The sequence below is a fragment of the Balearica regulorum genome, chromosome 2 (genome assembly GCF_011004875.1).
Source record: "Balearica regulorum gibbericeps isolate bBalReg1 chromosome 2, bBalReg1.pri, whole genome shotgun sequence".
In the NCBI taxonomy this organism is placed as follows: domain Eukaryota; kingdom Metazoa; phylum Chordata; class Aves; order Gruiformes; family Gruidae; genus Balearica; species Balearica regulorum.
The window spans coordinates 101,629,328-101,650,869 of record NC_046185.1 but is presented as its reverse complement, the minus strand read 5'-3'; the positions used below and the strand labels follow the sequence as shown (position 1 = coordinate 101,650,869).

Here is a 21,542-nt window from a genome sequence, read left to right as displayed (position 1 = left end):
AAGATAATTATGAAGATATTTCAATAATATACCAGTATCCGTGAAACCTCATTAAGCATCTAAGTTCGTTCATCAACATATAGCATTGCCTTTGTATATAAATGCAAACGTGATTTGACAGACTATTGTTAATCTTTTTTAGAAAGATAATTATAAAAGATAGAAAAAATATCTATTTAACCTAAAACAGGAAAAGCCTCCCTTCTGGTTGATAATTGAGTTAACAATCTCAAACAATTCAGTTAGCATCAGACAGGGTTAGATGCCTTAACTAGCCAATTACAGCAAAAGTGACTAGCACTGAATACAATTTTAACCAAAGTATTAAGTGTATATGTACTACCTGTTTGTATATATTTTAGGTTTTGTGTAAAACAAAACCAACAAACTATTGGTTTTACAGTAATAAATTCAGCTTTTTTTTTCTTGTTTTTGCATTTTCTGGATGCAATATACACTTCAAACAAGATTGCAAGTCTTTTATCCCAACATTTGAGCTATAGAATTAAGACACAGCAGTTATGTCTTTTTCTATACAGCCTATTCAACAGAGAAGTAAGCCTTTTCATTGCACTGCTTTCCTTGTTTCTTCTCCTATTCTCTACAAAACCCTGAAACAAGTCCTGGTATTTGAACAGCCATTTCTAAACTGTTTTTATATTAGCTCACTTTGTGTTACAGATGGCATAAACCTCAGTGCAGCTAAGAGTTAAAGTAAGAAAAAGCAGCAGCTTTTCAAGCCATTAGATTTTCTTCACTGTCATCAAGTAATGTTCAAGTATGCCATTAGCACAAGGCCACTGCACTGCTCTTCCAAACAGAAATTGCTTTTCTCTTTCAGTAGTCTTCTTTGAAGCCTCACATCATATCAAGAGCACAAAACAGCTTTACGTAACCACCTCCAAAAAGCAGTTCTGAACACGAGGGAAGGGAAAAGAGAAGAATGGATATAGGTTACAATAAGAATATTTCCATAAACCACGGTAATATCTGACATCTGAGCTACTGAATTAAACCTGAAATCTATTGTGAAGCAGGAGATAGCAAAAGGCCCTGTCTCTTTTCAGCAATAACTTAGAAATCTTTTTCATCTTACAGAAGAACAATTCAAAGCACCTGCTTTAGGAAATTCAGACTATGGCTTATATCATAGGCATTGCAACCTCACAGTCACTTTATGATTTAGTAAAATGCTGTTCCTGGAATAAATGGAAAGCAGGTTAAAAGGATTTTTTTGTTATTTTCCAGAATTATATACCCAAGTCATTACCCCAAAAATCTGAAGGCTGAGACAGTATCTCAAAACTACTTTTTTTCTGGCTCAAAAGTAAAACCTACACATTCATGGTACTTCCACTGCACATGCACATCTCATAAAATACAGTTAATATCTAAGAAACATCACTGTTCTCAGGAAAAATAACAAGAATTGCTGTGGTTTTCAGCAGTTCTGAAATTTCCCATTTCTAGACCTCAAAAACCATCCAAACCTGGTTTATTTAAACATGCTAGCTGCCATGCCTCATATGCTGTGAAGGATGGCCAGCAACAAACACAGAAGTAGAAGACGGCAAAGTCTGGGAGGTCAGGAACTACTCAAAAGATATGAGCATAGATTACTGAAAGATGTAAATTGCACCTGCCAGATATGTTTAATGCTGCGACTAGCTTCTTTTAAGAAGCTACTCTCATAGCAACATTTCCAACTCTACCAGTGTCCGACATTTCAATTTACATGTCCTCTCATGTAATTGCATCATACCACAGTGCAGACACATCTTCAAACCCTTCAAAAAAGTTTTCAGGATCTACTTAGCAGAGTAGTATGGCAATGCCTGTCATTAGAAAGTTAGCCAACATCAGGCATTTTAGAGCTGTTTCTTTCAGCAGACATCAGAATTTCTTTTGTTCAATTTTGCATATTTGTGAAGGATGCACAGAAGGTCCAGCTTCCCTCAACAAGGGAAAAAAAATGAAAAGCAGCAGCTCACTGGTAGGAAAATTGGGCCCAACAGAAGTGCTTAGCTTCCCACGTCCCCGTTTCTGCTGTTCAACTAAGCAATCCTCACCACAGGGAAGACAGTTTTGCTGGTTCTCGGTGCCACCACCACACCCTCCACTGCCTTGCCACAGCCTGCAGTCCCCAGAGGCCACCAGCTACAGCACAGGGGCCAGAAGGAGCGCAGGGCTTGACAGGTTTTGCTACCAGAAGCCAAATTACTCCAATCCCTCACCCCTTAACCTGGGACCTTCCTCTTGCTTTTGAATACTCCCTGTTTCACACAGGTGTCCATGACTGTTTCCTGACAATGCCACAGCCCTGGGCATTGCTATGATTAATAGTTTGTGTTATTGTCAATGAAAACCATCGAGACCATACAGATAAGCTTTCACAGGCAGTGCCAAAAGAGATCCTGCCTGTTTGATAGTGGCTCCTGTCTGTTTCATTATGAAAACACAGTTTCCCCCCCCTCATAATTTGCAGCCTCTGTCAAAGTGTAGTAGTATCATTTTTTAATTTTTCTGACTTACAAATGCCTCAAACTCTCCAGAGGAGCTACAGAACTCAGCAGAAGAAAGAGGTGCCTTACAACCAAAGTTTAAGGATGCTGACATTAGATTATCTATTTTCCATTAAAAATTGGAGAAGGAGTCTGTGCACTATTGAAATAATTGGTTGAAAGCAATTATCATGATAAGTCTGTAAGTGACAGCAGCCATTAGCACCTTCACTTTAAGGATAGCCATACATAATCTTATTGTTATTCTTCCTTGAGTCAGTTATGTACATGTCTATCAAAGCCAACAGAATACAGGACATCACCTCCTGCCTCCTGAAATTGTTTACCAGGCTAAGAACTAGCCAAAAAAAAAAAAGAAAAAAAAAGAAAAAAAAAAGAAAAAAAAAGTCACTTACTTGTGTATCTTAATACAATGGTCCACATAACTTGCCAATCACACAGGCATTGTCTATGGGGCTTTAGTTTTTAAAGTGTTTTAACATTTCCAGGACACATTAATAAAGAACATTTTAAAGCATGAGGCTTAAAGATTTTATAATTATTTCAGTAGTATTGCATCAATTAGAGCACATTTTGAATTAGTAATTTATTTTTTTAATCCTGAGCACTTTCAACTTGGAAAAAAATCTCTCAGAAAACTCTTTTCAAATCACATGAGCACTGACTTTATATATTACTTGGCTGGACACAGTATATGCTAAAATACATCACTAATGCTATAAGACATGACCTTATTTTTTCATAGATCATGCCCTATTCTTGAGCAAGAGATTCAGGTTGCAAAAGGCAGAAATGAGAAATGCAAAAGGCAGAAAATCCAGAGCTAGTTTTAAGCACAACTCTCAGAGGATTTATCACTGTAGCAGCACAATGCTGCCAGGGGCAGGTATGGACATGCCCTAAGGTCTCTCTTTCGGTCTATCCTCTCAATAAGGCAGAGCAGCAAAATGAATAGTAGTTCTACTATATGGTGTTTACTATATGTAAAAACATTCTTTTACAGAACATAAATTGAGGATTATAGTTTTAAACAACTGCTCCAGGGCTAGACTGAATACTTAACTCATCTGACAAAAAGAAGAAAAGGAACCAGGGCTCTGTGCTGCTGAATTTGGACACTTGCTGCACATTGGATCCTGAAGCTCATGTTAAGCTTCTCAAACCTCTTGTTTTGACCAGGTAACCTGCTATCACAACTGCCTTAATAGCTTTCAAAAAAACAGGGTCACAAGTTTTAAAGGGCAAACAACATTTGGGAGAAAGATACTAAGGAAGTGAAATGTCCACTGCAGACAGAATAAAATTCTTGCTGTATGCAATATGGAACCTCACAGTGTCCAAATAAAAAAGATTCAGCAGAAATTACTTGTGTAATTATGAAACATAACCTTTCATTAAATGAGCTAGTAGAAAACTGGCCACATTATAGCTAAGGGTAAAAAGAGCACTCCTCAGCTATCTTCTTTTTAATTTTAAATCACCAAAATTGTTGTCGGCACAGCTTTATGAGGATGTAATTTTTATCTTATTTTTCTAAACGTCCTAGAAAAAGATAAACTGTACATGTAATTGGAAGAGCTGTTCTATTGCTAACTAGAGAAAAGTTACACTGCAGTTAGAACTCGACTCTCAAGAAAGCCAGACTACACATACTCCTACTCCACATAAACACAGGAAAAAGCAAGTATTTCAAAACAAGGAACGGCTTCATCTACAAATAGAGTTCTATGTATTTTTACACATGCTAACTGAAATTAGTTTGAACAAATGGCAATCAAACACCCACCTGGAACAGCTTTTCATAATCAAGATATATCTCAGCGTTTCCTAAATAATTACTTAGTTTTGAAAAGAATGAATTTTAGAAGGTATTTATTTAACAACAACAAAAATCTGAGAAAAGTGAGCTTTTTGTATGTGTCTGACATCAAGAATTCAATAGATTTGCCAGGCATTCAAGACTGATGCTACAATGAGCTTGGTCAGTGACACAGTATCTGAAAGACCCTCAGGTTCCATAGTCAGAGGCTCTGTAAGCACTACGGTGACACTAGGTGAAAGAGAACAGGATCAAATCCCCCTGGACAGGGCAAGTATACAACCAAAGGGCAATTTTTGAGATATGTTGTTGGATGGTTTCATCTGAACAACAAGATGGGCAACTAGATGTTAAACTAAACATGTTTAGGCATTGAAGAATACGGGAGCTTAACTAGTCCTCTCCTGCTATCAGCAGAGGCAGAATATCTCCCACTTTTCCATCCCTTCTGCACAGAAGAATTTAAAAGCTCTGCCATCCCTGCTGTGGAATTAAGGCCTCATGAGATACAAGGTAAGACTTCACACCTGGAAGTGGAAGGAAAAGGAAATCCTTGCTTTCCCCCTCCATAAAAGAGCTGGGATTTCACCTGGGAATGCAGAACCACAAACATTTAAAATGTCTTTCAGGATGCTTACACTAGATAGACAAATATATATTGAGGTAAAATTTCCAGGAATAGCTACTATTTCTAATAGCATTGGTCTCCTGACCAAGCATAAAGAGAATAAGGTTAGTGTAGTCACTCCATCAAAACATTACTTTCTGGTTTAGTGAGTGAAGCACAAGCTTGGAAAAATTTTCTGATTTTTCTCTTTTCTATGCGCTATCCCATCATAAAAGGATGAAGTACTATCAAATCTCGGTAGACAGTCCTATTCCAGCCACTGTAGGTCATGAGCTTCCTTTTTACATCTGTTTTAACTACTACTACTGAGCTCCAACTTATCCTTTAAGGTTATCTCTCTTCTACTTTAAAAAGGTTCTCAGAGAAAAACCTTTTAATCAACCAACTATGAATCCTGGAAGCCAGTAATTCAAGTCATTCACACCATGATCCTGCATCACCAGCACTTTCACAAAGCCGTCATAAAATCTCCCTTTTACACTTACTGAAAATAACCTGCAAAATAGCAAACACCACCTCCTCCAACTACCCTTCTGCCACGTAAATCAACCAAAAAAGAACTAGAGTAAAACTAATACAGACCTCCACTTGAAATAACTGTATTTTCAACTAATGTTGATTACTATTAAATTTAATATAAAAATTAAAAGCCCTCCCCTGGACTGCAATGATTGTGAAATTGGCAGCTAAGAGGGAAATTAAAAGCACATAGCAAGAAATCTGCAGTGAATTTGTTGCAGCTATTACAAATAGGAAGTAGTTAGCAGACGGAAAACCTTCATTGTCAAATGGAAAATATAAGGACAGATCACCTTTTAAATAAATTTTCATTTGTCCTTTTCCCCCCCTTTTACTCTCAGCTATATACAGGCAGAATGTGCTCGGAAGCAGCAAAAGAGTGGAGCTTCAAAAATCACTCATCAAACAATTGTGCTACTTTTAATAATTTATTAAAGGTCCTAAAACAAAGATCAAAAGGGAATATATCTAACCATTTATATTCAATTCCACATTGCCTGATGACTAATTTGTAAAGAGTGCACAAGTCTTCACAACTGAAGCCAAAATCATTTGAGGATACTTTGATATAATGCCACAAAGGATATAAGCAGGAAGGCAGCAGGAGTTACAAATGGCCAAGCTCCATTAAAAGTGCTAATAAAAGAATAATGGAATTTCCTTGTACTATGAATAAAAAGTGTTTGGCACAGGAGAATTTAGACATGGAGAAGAACATCAAAACTTCTGGTTCATCTGTTGCTTTTCCTTATTAGATCTTGATTGACTTACCTTAAATTGACATTTACCTTAATTGACATTTACCTTAAAATGCTTCAACTCACAAAAGCAACAGTCCCATTCAAAATCTTGTCACACTGATTTCCTTTATTCTTCATGTTTCTCAATTTTCACAGGCCTTTAATATCTGCTTTACAGTCCTTGTAAATAATGCAAGTCTGTCTATAAGCAAATACTTCGACAGGATGGATTTAACTTGAAATGATATATAAATATTAGAATTATAGAATATACCTACTGTTTCACAATGTTTTTTTAAACTGTAAATTTTCAAGTTGCTGGTAACTATGGAACTCTCATAGCAACAATCTACCTGATAAATTTAATCCATTACTATTTACACAATGTCTTTCTTTCTCATAGACATATGTGTAGTTACACACATACACGCAGGTGTTCATACATAGAGATAGGTGCACATACACACATAATTCTGCCACCTTCTTCTCTCAGATATAAAACCTAGCTAATTTTTCCAAAGTATAGCTATTTGCTACATGGCCAGGAAAAGAAGGGGTAGAGTTCAGAACTTTCCTTTGAAACGTCTAAACAAAAAAATGTTTCAAATCTTTCTTTTTTGGAAATGGATGCTTGCAAAATCACACACACTTTGCAAAACAGAAGCAGCAAAGACAGTCATTTCGTACTGCTGACAAATTGTTAAAGGATTTAGTGCACTTGCATAAAAAAACATGCTCAGAGATGCATCCAGGATAGGAGGAACTCCCTGAAAATATTTACAAACTTACTTAACTCTCCTTCAATCTGCTGCTTAATGCTTTTTTGCATAATGTCTACAAAACCTGACATAGCTATAGTGCAGAAATACTATTATGTCTGTCTCCTGGTTCTCCAAAATCTTCCTGTAACAGCTTTAATTTTTTATTTCACATTGCAATGTTTCTAGGGAAGCGATCTTCTTTTCTTACCCTACAGTACGGGATATAATAAAGAAGGTTGGTTGGGTTTTTTGGTGGGTTTTGGGTTTTTTTTAACCAGGGTTCCCAGACTTTATAAATAAGGATCAAGTTATAATGATGATGTGTATTTCTTCTTCTTCCCCCCAGACAATCATCAGGCTGTTAGCAAAGCAGCCTCTTCCAATTGCTTCCAGAATCAATAGATAATTCATTAGTATCATGTATCCTGGGGCCTAACTGACACAACAGGCTAAGCAACATCCTCAAGGGTAGCACAATTTCTAAATAGAGAGAAAAAAAGAGAGGAATCCAATACAGCATATGGTCATTTTGCAGGATTTAGTGTCAGTCTATAAATTATACTTCTATGAGGTTAATATGAGTCATTGGTTTCACAAATCAGAAAATGCAGCTCTTCAAGCTTGGCTTGAAGAAACAAAGAAACATTTATATGATAGTACAACTTAAGTGACATGAATACCCTAATGCTTTCAATTTTATCATTTCCTCTCATTTTTGCATAAAACATGAAATATAATTATCACAAATGTTTGGAATTATTCTTATCAACAAACGTAGGTAGTATATTTTTTTCTTACCTTATGATCATATGGATTGTATGAATGAAACAGCTGGGACAGATCCTTTGTTCTCTGTTTTTTCTGAAAAGTAATAGTAATAAATAAACCGTATTAGAAAAGTTAAAGAAAAAAGAAAGAGACTACTGATTTAAAAAGCTGTATGCAGGTACAAACACATTCTCTCCCCAATTTGTTAACGGAACTGTAGGTATGAAGAGCAGTGTATGCAGATTAAGGATATTAAATATCACAGGAAATAATTAACATATATATTAACAATGTTAAGAACATTCTTAAAAAAAATAAACACTAATCTATGGAACATCAGTTCAACATCAGTGGAATGTGTAAACAACTCAGATTTGTTTTAATTTCTGCACAATAAATCATAAACAATATCTCAGAATACAGTTAACAAAACTTGAAGATTAGGCTCCAATCTTGCAAAGACTTGTCTACTATTCTAGCATGTACATGCAATCTTGCTTCACAGCAGATCAGGTTTAAAGGAAGTCAGTTTAAAGAAGAATCATTTATTATTTTTCAATTTCTTTTGATGCTAATACTTTCATTGCCTTGATTGTGGAAAATTAATAGGTGATATGCCATTTAATGCCAAGGCAAAGGGAAAAACCCTCCTTCTGTTAAGAGCAAAGTTCAAAGACAAAACATGCTTAATCCAGCTTCTACTGAAATCAATGAAAGAGCTTTCAGTGATTTCAACAGATGTTAAATAGAATCTCTCAGCTGCATCTTATGGAGGGGGGGGCAGGGAGAGGAAAAAAACCACCCTTCATCTTTAATGCAGGAATGAGTCACAAATAAGTTCAAAGTTTTATTATGTCAAAATCGACGTTGACTTATCTCATAGCTCGGGAAGGCAAAGCATTGCGTGTTGGAAAGTGTCTAAAGGGGAGACAACTACAAGAACTCCTTGCTTGTAGTCTGCACTGTTGTCGTCTTTAGCCCTCATTTCTGTGAAAGCAGTTTTCCAACTAAACTGGTAGGATCTGTTCATGTTTCCAGCATGCTGGGAACTAACTAGACAGCTGCATGACTGCAGTATTTAAACTTCTGGAAACTATAGGACAATTTAGTGATTTTTGATTGTGCAAAACGAACTATGTATTTCCTTTCTTTACACAGTTTTTATTTTCACTGAAATGTTCAGATGCAGCAACTTAAGTCATAAAAGCTATAACTTTAGTGACTAGCATAAATTTATGACAGCTGGATATTTCTGAGTCACTAAAGGTGTCAGATTAATATTACTATTTCTGTGAGGTCCCAACCTACGTTTTAGTTACGACTGCTAAATAGTCCAGAAAATAATTATTTTACTCACTGTCCCTCTTCAAATACGAAGGGTAAATTTTGTTTTCAGTATGAGAAGGTTACTTCTGTCACAGACAATTCTATTCAATTACGGTAACCTAACAGGATTTGTTTCTCTGAGTTTATTAAGGGGCTTTAAAACTAACAGAAGCGATACTAAAAAATACATTTCTGTTAGTATAGACTTTCTCAGCAATCAAACATGCCTTTGTCAAAGAAAAGATCTCCCTTAGTAGACAAACCTTTGCCCTCTAACCCCCATTAATACCTCCTTTATTTCCAGTGGTAAAAAACCCACTCAAATGAAAGCATCATCAGGTAGCACAACCCAAATTCCATCACCACCCTACAATGACTTCTTTCCTGGTAGTACTAGTTATACACTGTTAATGTGCTTAAAAGGATTTGGAAAATGTGATAAATTGAAAAGAGATATCAAAATGATTATTAAAAAGGTTGCTTAAACAACTAATGTAGAACCATGGAAAAAGCAGACGAAGGCATTTTAGTTTGGAATCTGGAGAGCTCCACTAATATTTCTAGGAAAAAACGCCCTCACAAAATCTAGAAAAACTAATTCTTGCTTTTTCTTACCTAAGACTGTTTTATCCATATTGACTGCACACAAAGTGCTTTGGAGTACTTTTATTGCAATAGCTTTAATAAGACTCAATAAAACTGTATGGCAGAAACCCTCCTATCCTTCACCCTCAGACGCTGGCTAAAATGCTATTTACACACTCAGCTAGACAAGATGAAGAATGAAGATGGCTTTCTTTACACAACACACTGACATAGTATTCCACTTTTTATTATAGGAAATTATGGTTTCTTTCCTGCCTTTCCACAAGAGGTAGAAGTTTTACTTCTTGTGCAAAACCAAAATGCTCATGACTGGGGATATGCTGGAAATTCATGACACAGAGGAACACGGAATGAAACTTCTGGACCTGCACATGAAAAAATGCTGCCCCAAAATTCCCGGGATATACTTAGCTGATTTGAATCTAAACAGCATTTGACTACTTAGTAGGAACTCTGAATAGACAGAGACAAAAATGTCTTAAGCACAGAGTTATGGTCGCTTAGTGATAATTTGTGTCCTTCTAGAACATCGAGTTCAGCTTAACTCAGATCTCTAAAAAACCGGAAATATAAACCATTTCAAAACACAGAGACTAAGAAAAGGACAAGGAATTCATGCTGCTATAATGGTAAGCTGCTCAACTCCTACAACAGGCATTAGCCACACGGCATTAATAACAAGTTTTTTTACATGAAGAAAAGGTATGGTACCCAGCTCACCTGTAAGCAGTACAAAGCAGAGAGCAAAGCAGGCCTCTCCATGTCTAGACATGACAGAGGGAAATGAGGACCACAAAAGCTCCTTTTCCTTTATTGCCTCCAGTGAGACTATTTCAGTCCCAAAACTGCCTATTTACATGCACCTCCCCAGAATTTCTTTCCTTGACACAGCTTCATACTCCTATCTCTCCTTCCTCGGCTTAGTCCAACATACCTTTCAAGTACTCTCTTGACCAATATAAAAATATTTTTCTTCCTCCTGTCTTCCTGCTCTTTCCCTTTAGTGTTCTGATTCCCCATTCCTTTGTTCTGTACCAATAACGCAACCAAAATCACATGATAAAAAGACACTCAAAAACCCCTTCTGAACTTAGGCAAATGTACTGTCCCATTGTACTGTTTCACATACAGCAGAAGTATCGCTTTCAAACATCCTCACAGATCTGCAAAGGATACATTTAAATTTATTATCTTTCTGAAAAAATTCAAGAGTCTTTCCAAAGTCACTATACAAATTAGCACAGGGTATTTCCAAAAACAAAAAGACCTCTTAGGAGTCTGATAGCAGCATCTGACTCATAGCTTATTTCTGTACTTCTCTCAGGCTTGCCAGATGTTGATACAGCCTATGTTCAGTGACTACAGAACATTTCCTTAAAGCCAGTTACTCTTGGCAGTGGGTTACTTGCAATACTCTTACTCAGTCTGTATATAATTTTGGTGCAAGAGCATTTGACATGTAACAAGCCAGAGATACACTATTCCTCCACAAATTTTTCCAGTATTGGAAAACAGGATAGTCACGTATCACTTGAGATAAATATCATAACTAACAAGATCAGTAAAGCCTCAGTCTGAGAACTGTGCACAATTTCCTACTCGTGCATTGAAACAAGCAGTGGTATATGAAGTCGGGATTTTTTAAAGCAGTATGAGCAGGCCAGCTGGGGAACCGCAGAGCAGTACCCTATTCATTCAGAAGGAAGGGCTTCCCCTGGGTGGAGGGTGCTGGCTGCATCACTGCTGTGTACATTTGTTCACATGGTGGAGTCTGTGGGAGCCTAGCAAGATCCTCCTAAATTTACAATAAGCAAGACTCTGGACAGAAGATTCCCTAATAGATGTCTGTCTATCTGTTTGTAAGTGTGTATGTGTGCACGGTTTACAAGGGCAGAGATTTTGTTAGGTTACAAAATTCTGATGATGCAGTCATGCACCAATTTACATTTTAAACCCAGAGTCCTTAGTTTGTAGCACTTAAAGAAACAAGTTTAGGGAGATGAGATAGATAAAGAGATACATTCAGACACAAGCTAATGTGGGCCACTAAAAATATATGCATATGAATGTAAAAACAAATTTTCACTTTTCTGTTTCAGTAAGTTTTTAAAATGCCACATTATATGGGAGATACAATGGAGATACTTTTTATTTCTATCTTTAGCTGGAAAAGTATGTGAAAGCCTGATGACAAATGGGTTAAAGTGCTGTTGCAGGACTGAGTTAAATACTGTAAAATCATATATGCAGGTACACGTAAGCATGCCAGGACGGAAGGGTTTCCCTAAGTAATATAATACTTTTGTAAGTGAAAACTCAGCTAGAACTCAATCTGGCCACTGTTGTAAGGGGTAACAAAAAATGTTTTTACAAATACATTAACAACAAAAAGAGAGCCAAGGAGAATCTCCATCCTTTATTGGATGTAGAGGGGAACATGGCCACCAAGGATGGGGAAAAGGCTGAGGTACTTAATGCCTTCTTTGCCTCAGTCTTTAATAGTCAGACCAGTTGTCCCCAGGGCATTCAGCCCCCTGAGCTGGAAGACAGGGACGGAGAGCAGAATAAACCCCCCATAATCCAGGAGGAAGCAGTTCACAGCCTGCTATGCCACCTGGACACTCACAAGTCTATGGGGCCGGAGGAGATCCACCTGAGAGTACTGAGGGAGCTGGTGGAGGAGCTTACCAAGCCACTCTCCATCATTTATCAGCAGTCCTGGTTAACAGGGGAGGTCCCAGATGACTGGAGGCTTGCCAATGTGACGCCCATCTACAAGAAGGGCTGGAAGGAGAACCCAGGGAACCACAGGCCTGCCAGCCTGACCTCGGTACCAGGGAAAATTATGGAGCGGTTCATCTTGAGTGCGCTCACCAGGCAGGTGCAGGACAACCAGGGGATCAGGCCCAGCCAGCACGGGTTCATGAAAGGCAGGTCCTGCTTGCCAGCCTGGTCTCCTATCACCAGGTGACTCGCCTAGTGGATGAGGGAAAGGCTGTGGGTGTTACCTACCTGGACTTTAGTAAAGCCTTTGATACTGTCTCCCACAGCATTCTCCTAGAGAAGCTGGTGGCTCATGGCTTAGATGGGTGCACTCTTCACTGGTAAAGAACTGGCTGTAAGGCTGAGCCCAGAGAGTTGTGGTGAACGGAGCTAAATCCAGTTGGCGGCAAGTCACAAGTGGTGTTCCCCAGGGCTCAGTACTGGGGCCGGTCTTGTTTAATATCTTTAACAATGATGAGGGGATTGAGTGTGCCCTCAGTAAGTTTGCAGATGACACCAAGTTGTGTGGGAGTGTTGATGTGCTTGAGAGTAGGAAGGCTCTGCAGAGGGACCTGGACAGGCTGGATCGATGGGCCGAGGCCAACTGTATGAGGTTCAACAAGGCTCAGTGCTGGGTCCTGCACTTGGGTCACAACAACCCCAGGCAGTGCTACAGGCTTGGGGAAGAGTGGCTGGAAAGCTGCCTGGTGGAAAAGGACCTGGGAGTGTTGGCTGACAACCGGCTGAACATGAGCCAGCAGTGTGCCCAGGTGGCCAAGGCAGCCAACAGCATCCCGGCTTGTATCAGAAACAGTGTGGCCAGCAGGACTGGGGAAGTGATCGTCCCCCTGTACTCAGCACTGGTGAGTACTCAAGTACTGCGTTCAGTTTTGGGCCTCTTGCTGCAAGAAGGACATTGAGGTGCTGGAGCGTGTCCAAAAAAGGGCAACACAGCTGGTAAAGGGACTGGGGCATAAATCTTATGAGGAGCAGCTGAGGGAACTGGGGTTGTTTAGCCTGGAGAAAAGGAGGCTGAGGGGAGACCTTACTGCTCTCTACAACTACCTCAAAGGAGGTTGTAGTGAGGTGGGTGTTGGTCTCTTCTCCCAAGTAACTAGCAAAAGGACAAAAGGAAATGGCCCCAGTTTGTGCCGGGGTGGTTTAGATTAGATATTAGGAAAAATTTCTTCACCGAAAGAGTGGTCAGGCATTGGAACAGGCTGCCCAGAGAGGTGGTTGAGTCACCATCCCTGGAGGTGTTCAAAAAATGTGTAGGCGTGGCACTTCAGGACATGATTTAGTAGACCTAGTGGTGTTGCGTCGACGGTTGGACTTGATGATCTTAGAGGTCTTTTCCAACCTTAAGATTCTATTTTTTTAATTATTTCAAGCTTGTTACTAAAATACACGTAAGACAGGTAGTTCTCAACATGCAGTTATAGAAATAAGAACCAGAAACCATCATCATATTTCTTATGACAACATACATTAACAACATTAGTAGCGAGGAAACATCACATTACCATAATTTCATTATTCCCTTTCTCTTCAGGAGAAGAATGAAGCAGCTTAGCAAGTATTTTCAGTTTTCTTCCCCAGTATTACCAAAAGGACAGAGGCTCCCATGTAACAGACTCTTGCAAGAGCAAAAACCACGAGACTGGAGCTTTTTCTGAGACAGCACGTCTAAAGCATCTTGAGTTATGGCATTTTCTAAGTTCAGGAACATGCGTTTTGTGAGCAATAGCAAAGCTGTGTCTTTCCTTTCCCCCACGTTACATCTCTGATCTCAAAACTACAAAGGCCTCGGGTAGTTCCAAAGTCCAAACTTTTATAAAACAGAATAGAGTTGGGAGCACCCTATCTAAAGACACTGACTTTAATCTCCAAAGACTTACCTAGCAAAACACCAGAGAGAGATGTAGCAACTACTCCAACCAAGATACATTTTAAACCCTTGCTTGAAGATTCAATCCATAAAGCCTTAAATCTATGTACCTATAATCACAATACAGATACGAGCCAAACCACTGAAACTGCCACGTTATCAAAGTTTACAGATTGCTTTTTGTTCTGCAAAACAACTTTTAGAAAAGTGATCAGAAACCAGTGATCCGTTCTCTTTGACCTTGAGTTATTCAGTGCATCACCCTCTTGGAAATGATCCTGAAAAAAATGTTGTGCCCCAGCCAGGTTTCTTGATAAAATCGTAACTAGTATTCATTATGCTCTTGTGTCTGTGCCCTGTAAGGTCTGAAAGGGCAGAAGTGATAATACAGACTTGACAAGTTTTCTACTTCCTATAGCAAACTCACTTCTACTGATATTATTCCTGTCTTTCTGATCACATACAAAATCATTTGGGGCTTAGCTAGTCTTTTTGACCTAACCTACCTGAATTACTCTGTTCAAATAGACTCACTGTTCCACTTTAACTATTGATACATGTGCATTTCATTATTTAGCTTGGTTTAAGAAATTACTTTCTAATAATTTTTGATGCATACATGGAAAATGTCACTTAGTGTACATTGTGTTATATTCAGCAGTTTACCTCAATGTTCCAGAATGGTGGAACTTTCCAACCGGAATTAACAACAGAATTATATGTTCATAAGTCATATTTTGTATACTCTTTAGTCTTTTGTATACTCAGTGATTCCTTCTAAAGAATTTAGAACAAAGTTTTATGCGCCCATGCAATGTGGTTTTTTGTCTGAAAGAGGAAAATATATAAAACTTTATGCACCTTTACTAATCATCTTAATCTAGAAAATGATTGCAAACATTAAAGTGATCCTGCCTTCAGGATCTTTTTTAGTCTGTTTTACATTTTAAGTAGAGATTCTTATTTATCAAAAAAATACAAAAAAAAATATCAAAAAACCAGCATAGGATCTTCATAAGATCATCTCTCAACCTATTTGAAAATAATTTCTTGAAGGATTCATTTTCAATTAAACTATGGGCATTGCAATTTCTTCCTTCTTACGTCCCACATAATTTCAGCTATGTAATACAGACTCTTCAAACAAATATGACTGAATTCTATTCCTTCTGGTATGCCTGAGTTCTTTAGTTTAGGATTAATGTTTGTTATTCGTGTCGTTTTTCATATAAAAATCTCCCCCTTAGCAGAGCATAAATTATACAAAATTTATTCTGAAGACTTTCACAAAGAAATACTTAATTTCAAAAAAGGCCTTCAACACTTGTTCATCTTGAGGGCCCTTAAACTGGGTATAGTTTGTAAATGCTCTGTCTCACTCTGGAAGATTTTTATGTCTGAAATTCATACTGATATTTCATAATCTATGTGAAGTGTGTATTTTCTAAGGATGCCACTGTAACTGATTAGGAAGACTGTTTAGCTCAAAAAGATTTTGTAGAACAAAAGTATCTGACAGAAACTTGGCCTGGGGTATCAGCCATATTTCAAATTAGATTGACACTAAATCAGAAGTGATTGGTCACAAAGGACAGAGTGATTTTGAATAGACAGAGTTATTGTGCCCAGTTATGCAATAATATAAGCCAGAATGAATCATAAACTACATTTTAATAATGAAATGTAATTTTTATATATATATGTTAAACCCAGGACATATATGGGCTTATGTATAAACCCAGGACTGACCTGTCTGCGGTGCACTCTCTTCCTGTTTATAATCTGGTGAGATATCTGCGTGCTCTACTGCACAACAGCAGCCTTGAAAGCACCATGTTTTCCAGCATTCCAGAAAGAACAAAAAGAGCAGAAGTGCTCCAGAAGGTACAGCGTGGTACAAACTGAGCAGTAAACAGTGCTCAAGTGCTTGCTGTGTGGGAGAGACCACTTGCTTACCCACAACACACAAATTCACTAGGCACACAAAAACTGCCCTCACTGTTTTACCTTAATCTATTATTCAGTCCTTTACTTCCAGTTTTTCAGCAATTCCAAGTCCCAAGTGGATTTTTAGCCCAATCACAGGAGGTGCAGGGGCAGCAATGAAAACAGCGGAAGATAGGAGTTCCAAAGGACTCGGTGACCTGATTGACTGTAATGGCTTTGAAGGAGTGTGCTTGGATTATCAAAGACAGACAAAGTTCAGGAAAGGGTCACCAAGAACCCACCTCAGGATATTTCAGTATCCTTTTCTTCCAAAGCAGATTTTATGGGCCATCATAAATGTCATATGGATTGCAAATGATGGACAAGCTTAGTCACCTCCATGATACAAAAAAGATTAATGCACATTAAAAAACTTTAAATGCAAACTGTGGGTTTAAAAATATAAGAGAATTATACTGTTAAGTCCACAGTGTTTTTTTAAAAAGAAATACATTTTAAACCAGACTTACAGCACTGGCAAATTTTTTTCCTGGAGTCTAAAGTAACACAGCCAGCCATGAAACTAATACACTCAACCACAGGCTATTTATGCTAGGCAACAAAGACAGTAAAGTAGTAAAACTTAAATGATTTAGGTAATAATTAATATCAGACCTGGATAGGGTCTTAATTTGCTAGCAGCGTTAAGTAGCAAACTGTTAAATTCAAACTATGTTCTCATTTGAGGAAGTCAGGAATTGCCAAAGCCAAGAGTTGGTTTGCTTTTGGGTTTTGTTTTTTTTTAAACTAATAGATTTTTCTATTCTGCTGCATCACATATCCAATTTCAGGGATTAATTTATAGGCAATACTCTCTTATGTCCACAACTGCTGACACTGTGACTGGTTCATAAAGTCTATTAAAATTCTGAATTAAAAAAGAGAAAATTTTCCAGTATTACAGAAGTTACCTAACTGTAATTCAAGTAAAAGTTACAAAAAGACAACAGTTAAAACTTCTTCCATGGTTCTTCCACTTATAAGCCAATGAAGAGGACAGAAGGACAAAAAATACATAAACACAACGTCCAGTTGCCACACAGGTCCCTCCTGTATGAGCTTGTGTGCATGGGTTCTATAGGCATCTACAGATTTGGATGGAGTTCTAACAGAAAACAGCAGGCCAAAGACGGTAACATTATCTCCTGAGAATGTAGCATAAGAAAATTTTCCAAGGACTAATAAGCTCTGAAGACTAGTACTCATGCTGAATCTGCAGTAACTAGCCAATTCAGGACAACACCACTCTGTTCAATGAATTTAGTCAGTGACTAAATGAATGTGTTGTGCAAATAGTTATCTGCTTTTAACAATAATGGCTTGGTTCTACTAATAACAACAGTTTAATGAGTAAAAGGTGTTTGAAGTAGTTATTGTTTCTCTCTGCCTCACTTCAGTTCCCTATCAGGGAAGAGGGAATTTACAAAACAGTCCTTAAACTACCTGTAACATTCTAACTTGAAGCCCCAGATCAGAGTATAGAATCCATAATCACTGGTAAAGAAAAAAGACGCACAATTTTCAGCTTTTATTGCCCTCATGACATCTATCTTACTGATTCAATCCCTGTAATTCACAGAATCATAGAATGGTTTGAGTTGGAAGGGACCTTAAAGATCATCTAGTTCCAACCCCCCTGCTGCGGGCAGGGACTTAATGGCAGAGGCTTCTAATATAATCCATGTATGTGTGTATTTATGTAGTTTGTAGTGTGATTAAAATGTAACAGAAATAAAATAAATTTATGCATTGAGTTTATCCTGATGCCATTTTATATACACTTCTTTAGAAGAACAATGTTATAATCTTGAAAATTTCAGTTAACTACATTTAGGTAGGAAACACAGAAGTATGATATACTCTTCTGCTTTTTTATAAGCAATTGCAATGGATGCTAAACAAAAAAAGCCTACAAAAAAAAGAAAAAAATTGCCATGACACCACTAATCTCGTTTCACTAAATTAATTTCCATTTTTTGACTTTTGAATTTTTCTGAGAAAAAGATTTATAGTGAAAGGAGAAATTTACCTGAGATGCTGATCACGTATGTATTTATATTGGAAGTAAAAATGGTTTCTTCCCTTAAAATCAAAGGCTATTCTACCTTATCTGTGGAGAGTACCTTCCTCCCCTCCTATTCAGTGCAGGAGTATGTGGTATACAAACCCCTGATGCTGTTTCAGCTTCCTTGCAACTAAAATCATCAGGGTTTCCAGACGGACTCACAGGGGAAGGATGATGGGTCATGAATGCTCAAGGCCACTACAAGTCTTACAGGACTTTTCTAAAAGTAATTTTTTAATATTGGACGGTCAACATGTGGACTGTACATGACTTACAAGTATCAACCTACAATGCTGTTCGTGGTGGTTTCAGAATCCTTGCAAATTCTGTAGCTATTTCTGGCTTGACAGTGAAGTTTAGAAAGAGATCTGCCTCTTCCTCCACACGTATATTCTCCACAATTTATTTTCCAGTGTCCTTTAATTCTTTTTCTTAACAACATGGCCTAGATTGAAGCCACAGATGTACATTTATTTTAAGATGCTCAAATTATCAAACTGAATTTGTATAAATTTTATGAGGAAGCTGTTGGTAATTTCCATTCCAATCAGTTTCTGCTGTAGAAACAAAGCAAAATTTAAAAAGTAGAACACCAACTTGGTTTCCCAAGTGTATTTCCAGTCTAGCTTTGAATTTTTACTTGCTTTTTCAAGCAAGACACTCGTGCTCCTTGAAAGCATAAGACTTCTATTCTACCAGGTGCCTGAAGTACACCAGTGCAAGATTTCAGAACCACGGCTCCAGGCTAAAGTCAAAATATTCTTGTCCTTTCTCAGGGGTCTGACTCCGCACAGCCCAGCAGTGACTGCAATTTAACTCATTCCCCAGATTCAGCCATGATCTGAATTTTCAGCAGCTCCATAGGCAGATCATTTGTAGCTTTCCAAAAGGGTACAACCTATTTTAAAACTTACTGGCTTAACTGTTTCCCACAGCAACAAAAACAGATTTTCATTTCAGCACCTGGTCAAATAACTTAAAGTGGTTTGAACTTGAGCTGAATCTAGCTCTAAAATAAAACTGTCTTTAAACTTTTGTAAAATTCTACTTAGTAGCTTTGTCTAACCACAAAAAAAACTATTCACAGGTAATTACCTTCCTTTGAATTCATCACACAAACCCCAGTTCTGGCTGCACACTGAATGGTGAGCACTGTGGTAGATTTAAAGATACAGCACAGAAAGAAGTCAAATGTTTTGACCATCTTTAAAACAGGGCAAAAGGAGGAGCCAGGCTTTCATAGGTCAGTCAATTTATATAGTTTCTGGAAAAACAGGGAGGAAAATGTGCAAAACTATTGGTAAGCATCCAGAAAGTAACACAAATGATCTACCACTAACCAACAGCTATATCAATCAAAATTAATCGTCAGATAATAACTAGGCTTGTAGATAAATCATAGCTATCTTGATGGTTTGTAAGACTTTCTGCAGTACCTCACATCATGTTCTCATAAAAAACGTAAGGAAACACGGTATAAATAAAACTACTAGAGAGCAAGTACAAAACTGGCTGGAAAATGTTAACTTGCAATACTTCAATAGTTCACCTACAAATATGAAGGATTATATATTGATTTTTCCTTCATGGTCTGCCTCCTCCTCCAGTCTTCACATTTTTAACTCTCTGGTCCCAAACTTGCCATAAATGTCTTCACTCAGGTCTTTATTCTGGCAGAGTAGCAAGCAGTAAATAAAAGCGTACTGCTGAAAAAAAAAGTATAGTACAGAGGTTCAGCAGTCAAACTCAGACATTAATCAGACTTGGCTTCTCTTACACATAAAGTACATTCTGCATGTTACACCATGCATTACTGCATGTGTTGAGGGGATGTCAGGGGCCAAGCATCCTCGATACACCAGAAGCAGTTAATCACAGCTGCACCTAACTCCTGGGGCATGTAATGCCATTTAGTCATGGCACTTAACAAGGGAGCTCAAAGGCAGTGATGGTAGACCAGGGTAGCAGTAGTGTTGAATAAGTGGCATTGTTCCTTTTCCTACTCACTTTTCTTTCCTTTTTCTTTCATTTTCTCCCACCTCCTGATCTCCCCAGCTCTCTTCTTTAATTTTAGATGAAGAATATCCCTATGGATTCCCATTGTACGATCTTTGGATTGGCCACCGTTAAGCTAACGCAAGAAGTATTACTGATTCTGCTATGCTTGTGAGTATTTGAAACAAGGGAGATGGTCCCTTCCTTTCTGAGTATTTAAATCATATGAACTAATCAACACCACCCAAAGCTGTGCTCTCTGACCTGCAAGTGCCTAACAGTGCAATTGGTTCTCTCGCACATCAGAGAGTACATGAAAGTCTACGAAGTTATTTCTAAATCCATCCCAGACAGCGGATGAATTCTTTCTTTGCCCTAGCTCTGACCCTGGCTTCCCTAGGCACATTGTGCCACATCACTGCCCACCAACGCCTGAAGCACGTGCTCAAAGGCAAGAGCAGCCCTCAATTGTCATCTCTCCTTACTGTCTGCTCAACATTGGAGCTTACTAGACTTTTCTTTGACGGTACAACTGCAAGGTCCTGCTGTGCTCCCTTTCCTTTAGAGTTGTGAAGAGAGCAAAAGGTGTCCCTTGCACAAACAATGCCATTCCAGTTGCTGTCATGCTGGTTGGATTTAAAAAGTGTTGAGGGAGAGGACAGCTAATATTGCCTGATGCAGGAATGTGGTTATTTCTCAATCGGCCAGGGACAGTTTGGTGACACATGGACAATGATTAATTTTGAATAGGTAAGAGCGCATGAGCTACCACAGAAGATTCAGCTCTTTGTGCATAGAGTTTCAGAACTACAAAACCTATATCCATCCAGCAAAGAAGGAATTAAACATCAGACTGTATCTGCTGGTTCCCACAAATATCTATTTCTAGAGCCTTGCAGAATTTTAATTGGTGAAGAGAGACATGGGGGATCTGCAGCTGCTCGGTAATGAAAGGGTGTCAGGAAACTTCTTGGAGACCTTTTAGAGGGAAGCAAAAGCAAAGCAATCTAAGAAAAATAAGTAGCCATCATAGAATAAAGGCATAAAATACAAGATGGTTCGTTTGCTCCCACAGAAATGGTCAAACACAACTTGTCTGGCAGACAACAGTGAGAAGGTGCATATAGCACTATGCTTATACTTATAGAAAAAGGAT

General features: G+C 38.1%; 1 protein-coding gene across 6 annotated transcripts in view; it reads right to left on the bottom strand.

Annotated features, from left to right (window-relative positions):
• The window catches only part of CDKAL1 (CDKAL1 threonylcarbamoyladenosine tRNA methylthiotransferase), a 441,944-nt gene that overhangs the window by 88,908 nt on the left and 331,494 nt on the right, over window positions 1-21,542 (bottom strand). For all 6 annotated transcript variants that reach the window (XM_075745163.1, XM_075745164.1, XM_075745166.1 and 3 more), the window contains one exon: window positions 7,788-7,850. In XM_075745163.1, coding sequence (XP_075601278.1) covers window positions 7,788-7,850 — 63 coding nt within the window. The remainder of the gene's footprint in view (window positions 1-7,787; window positions 7,851-21,542) is intronic.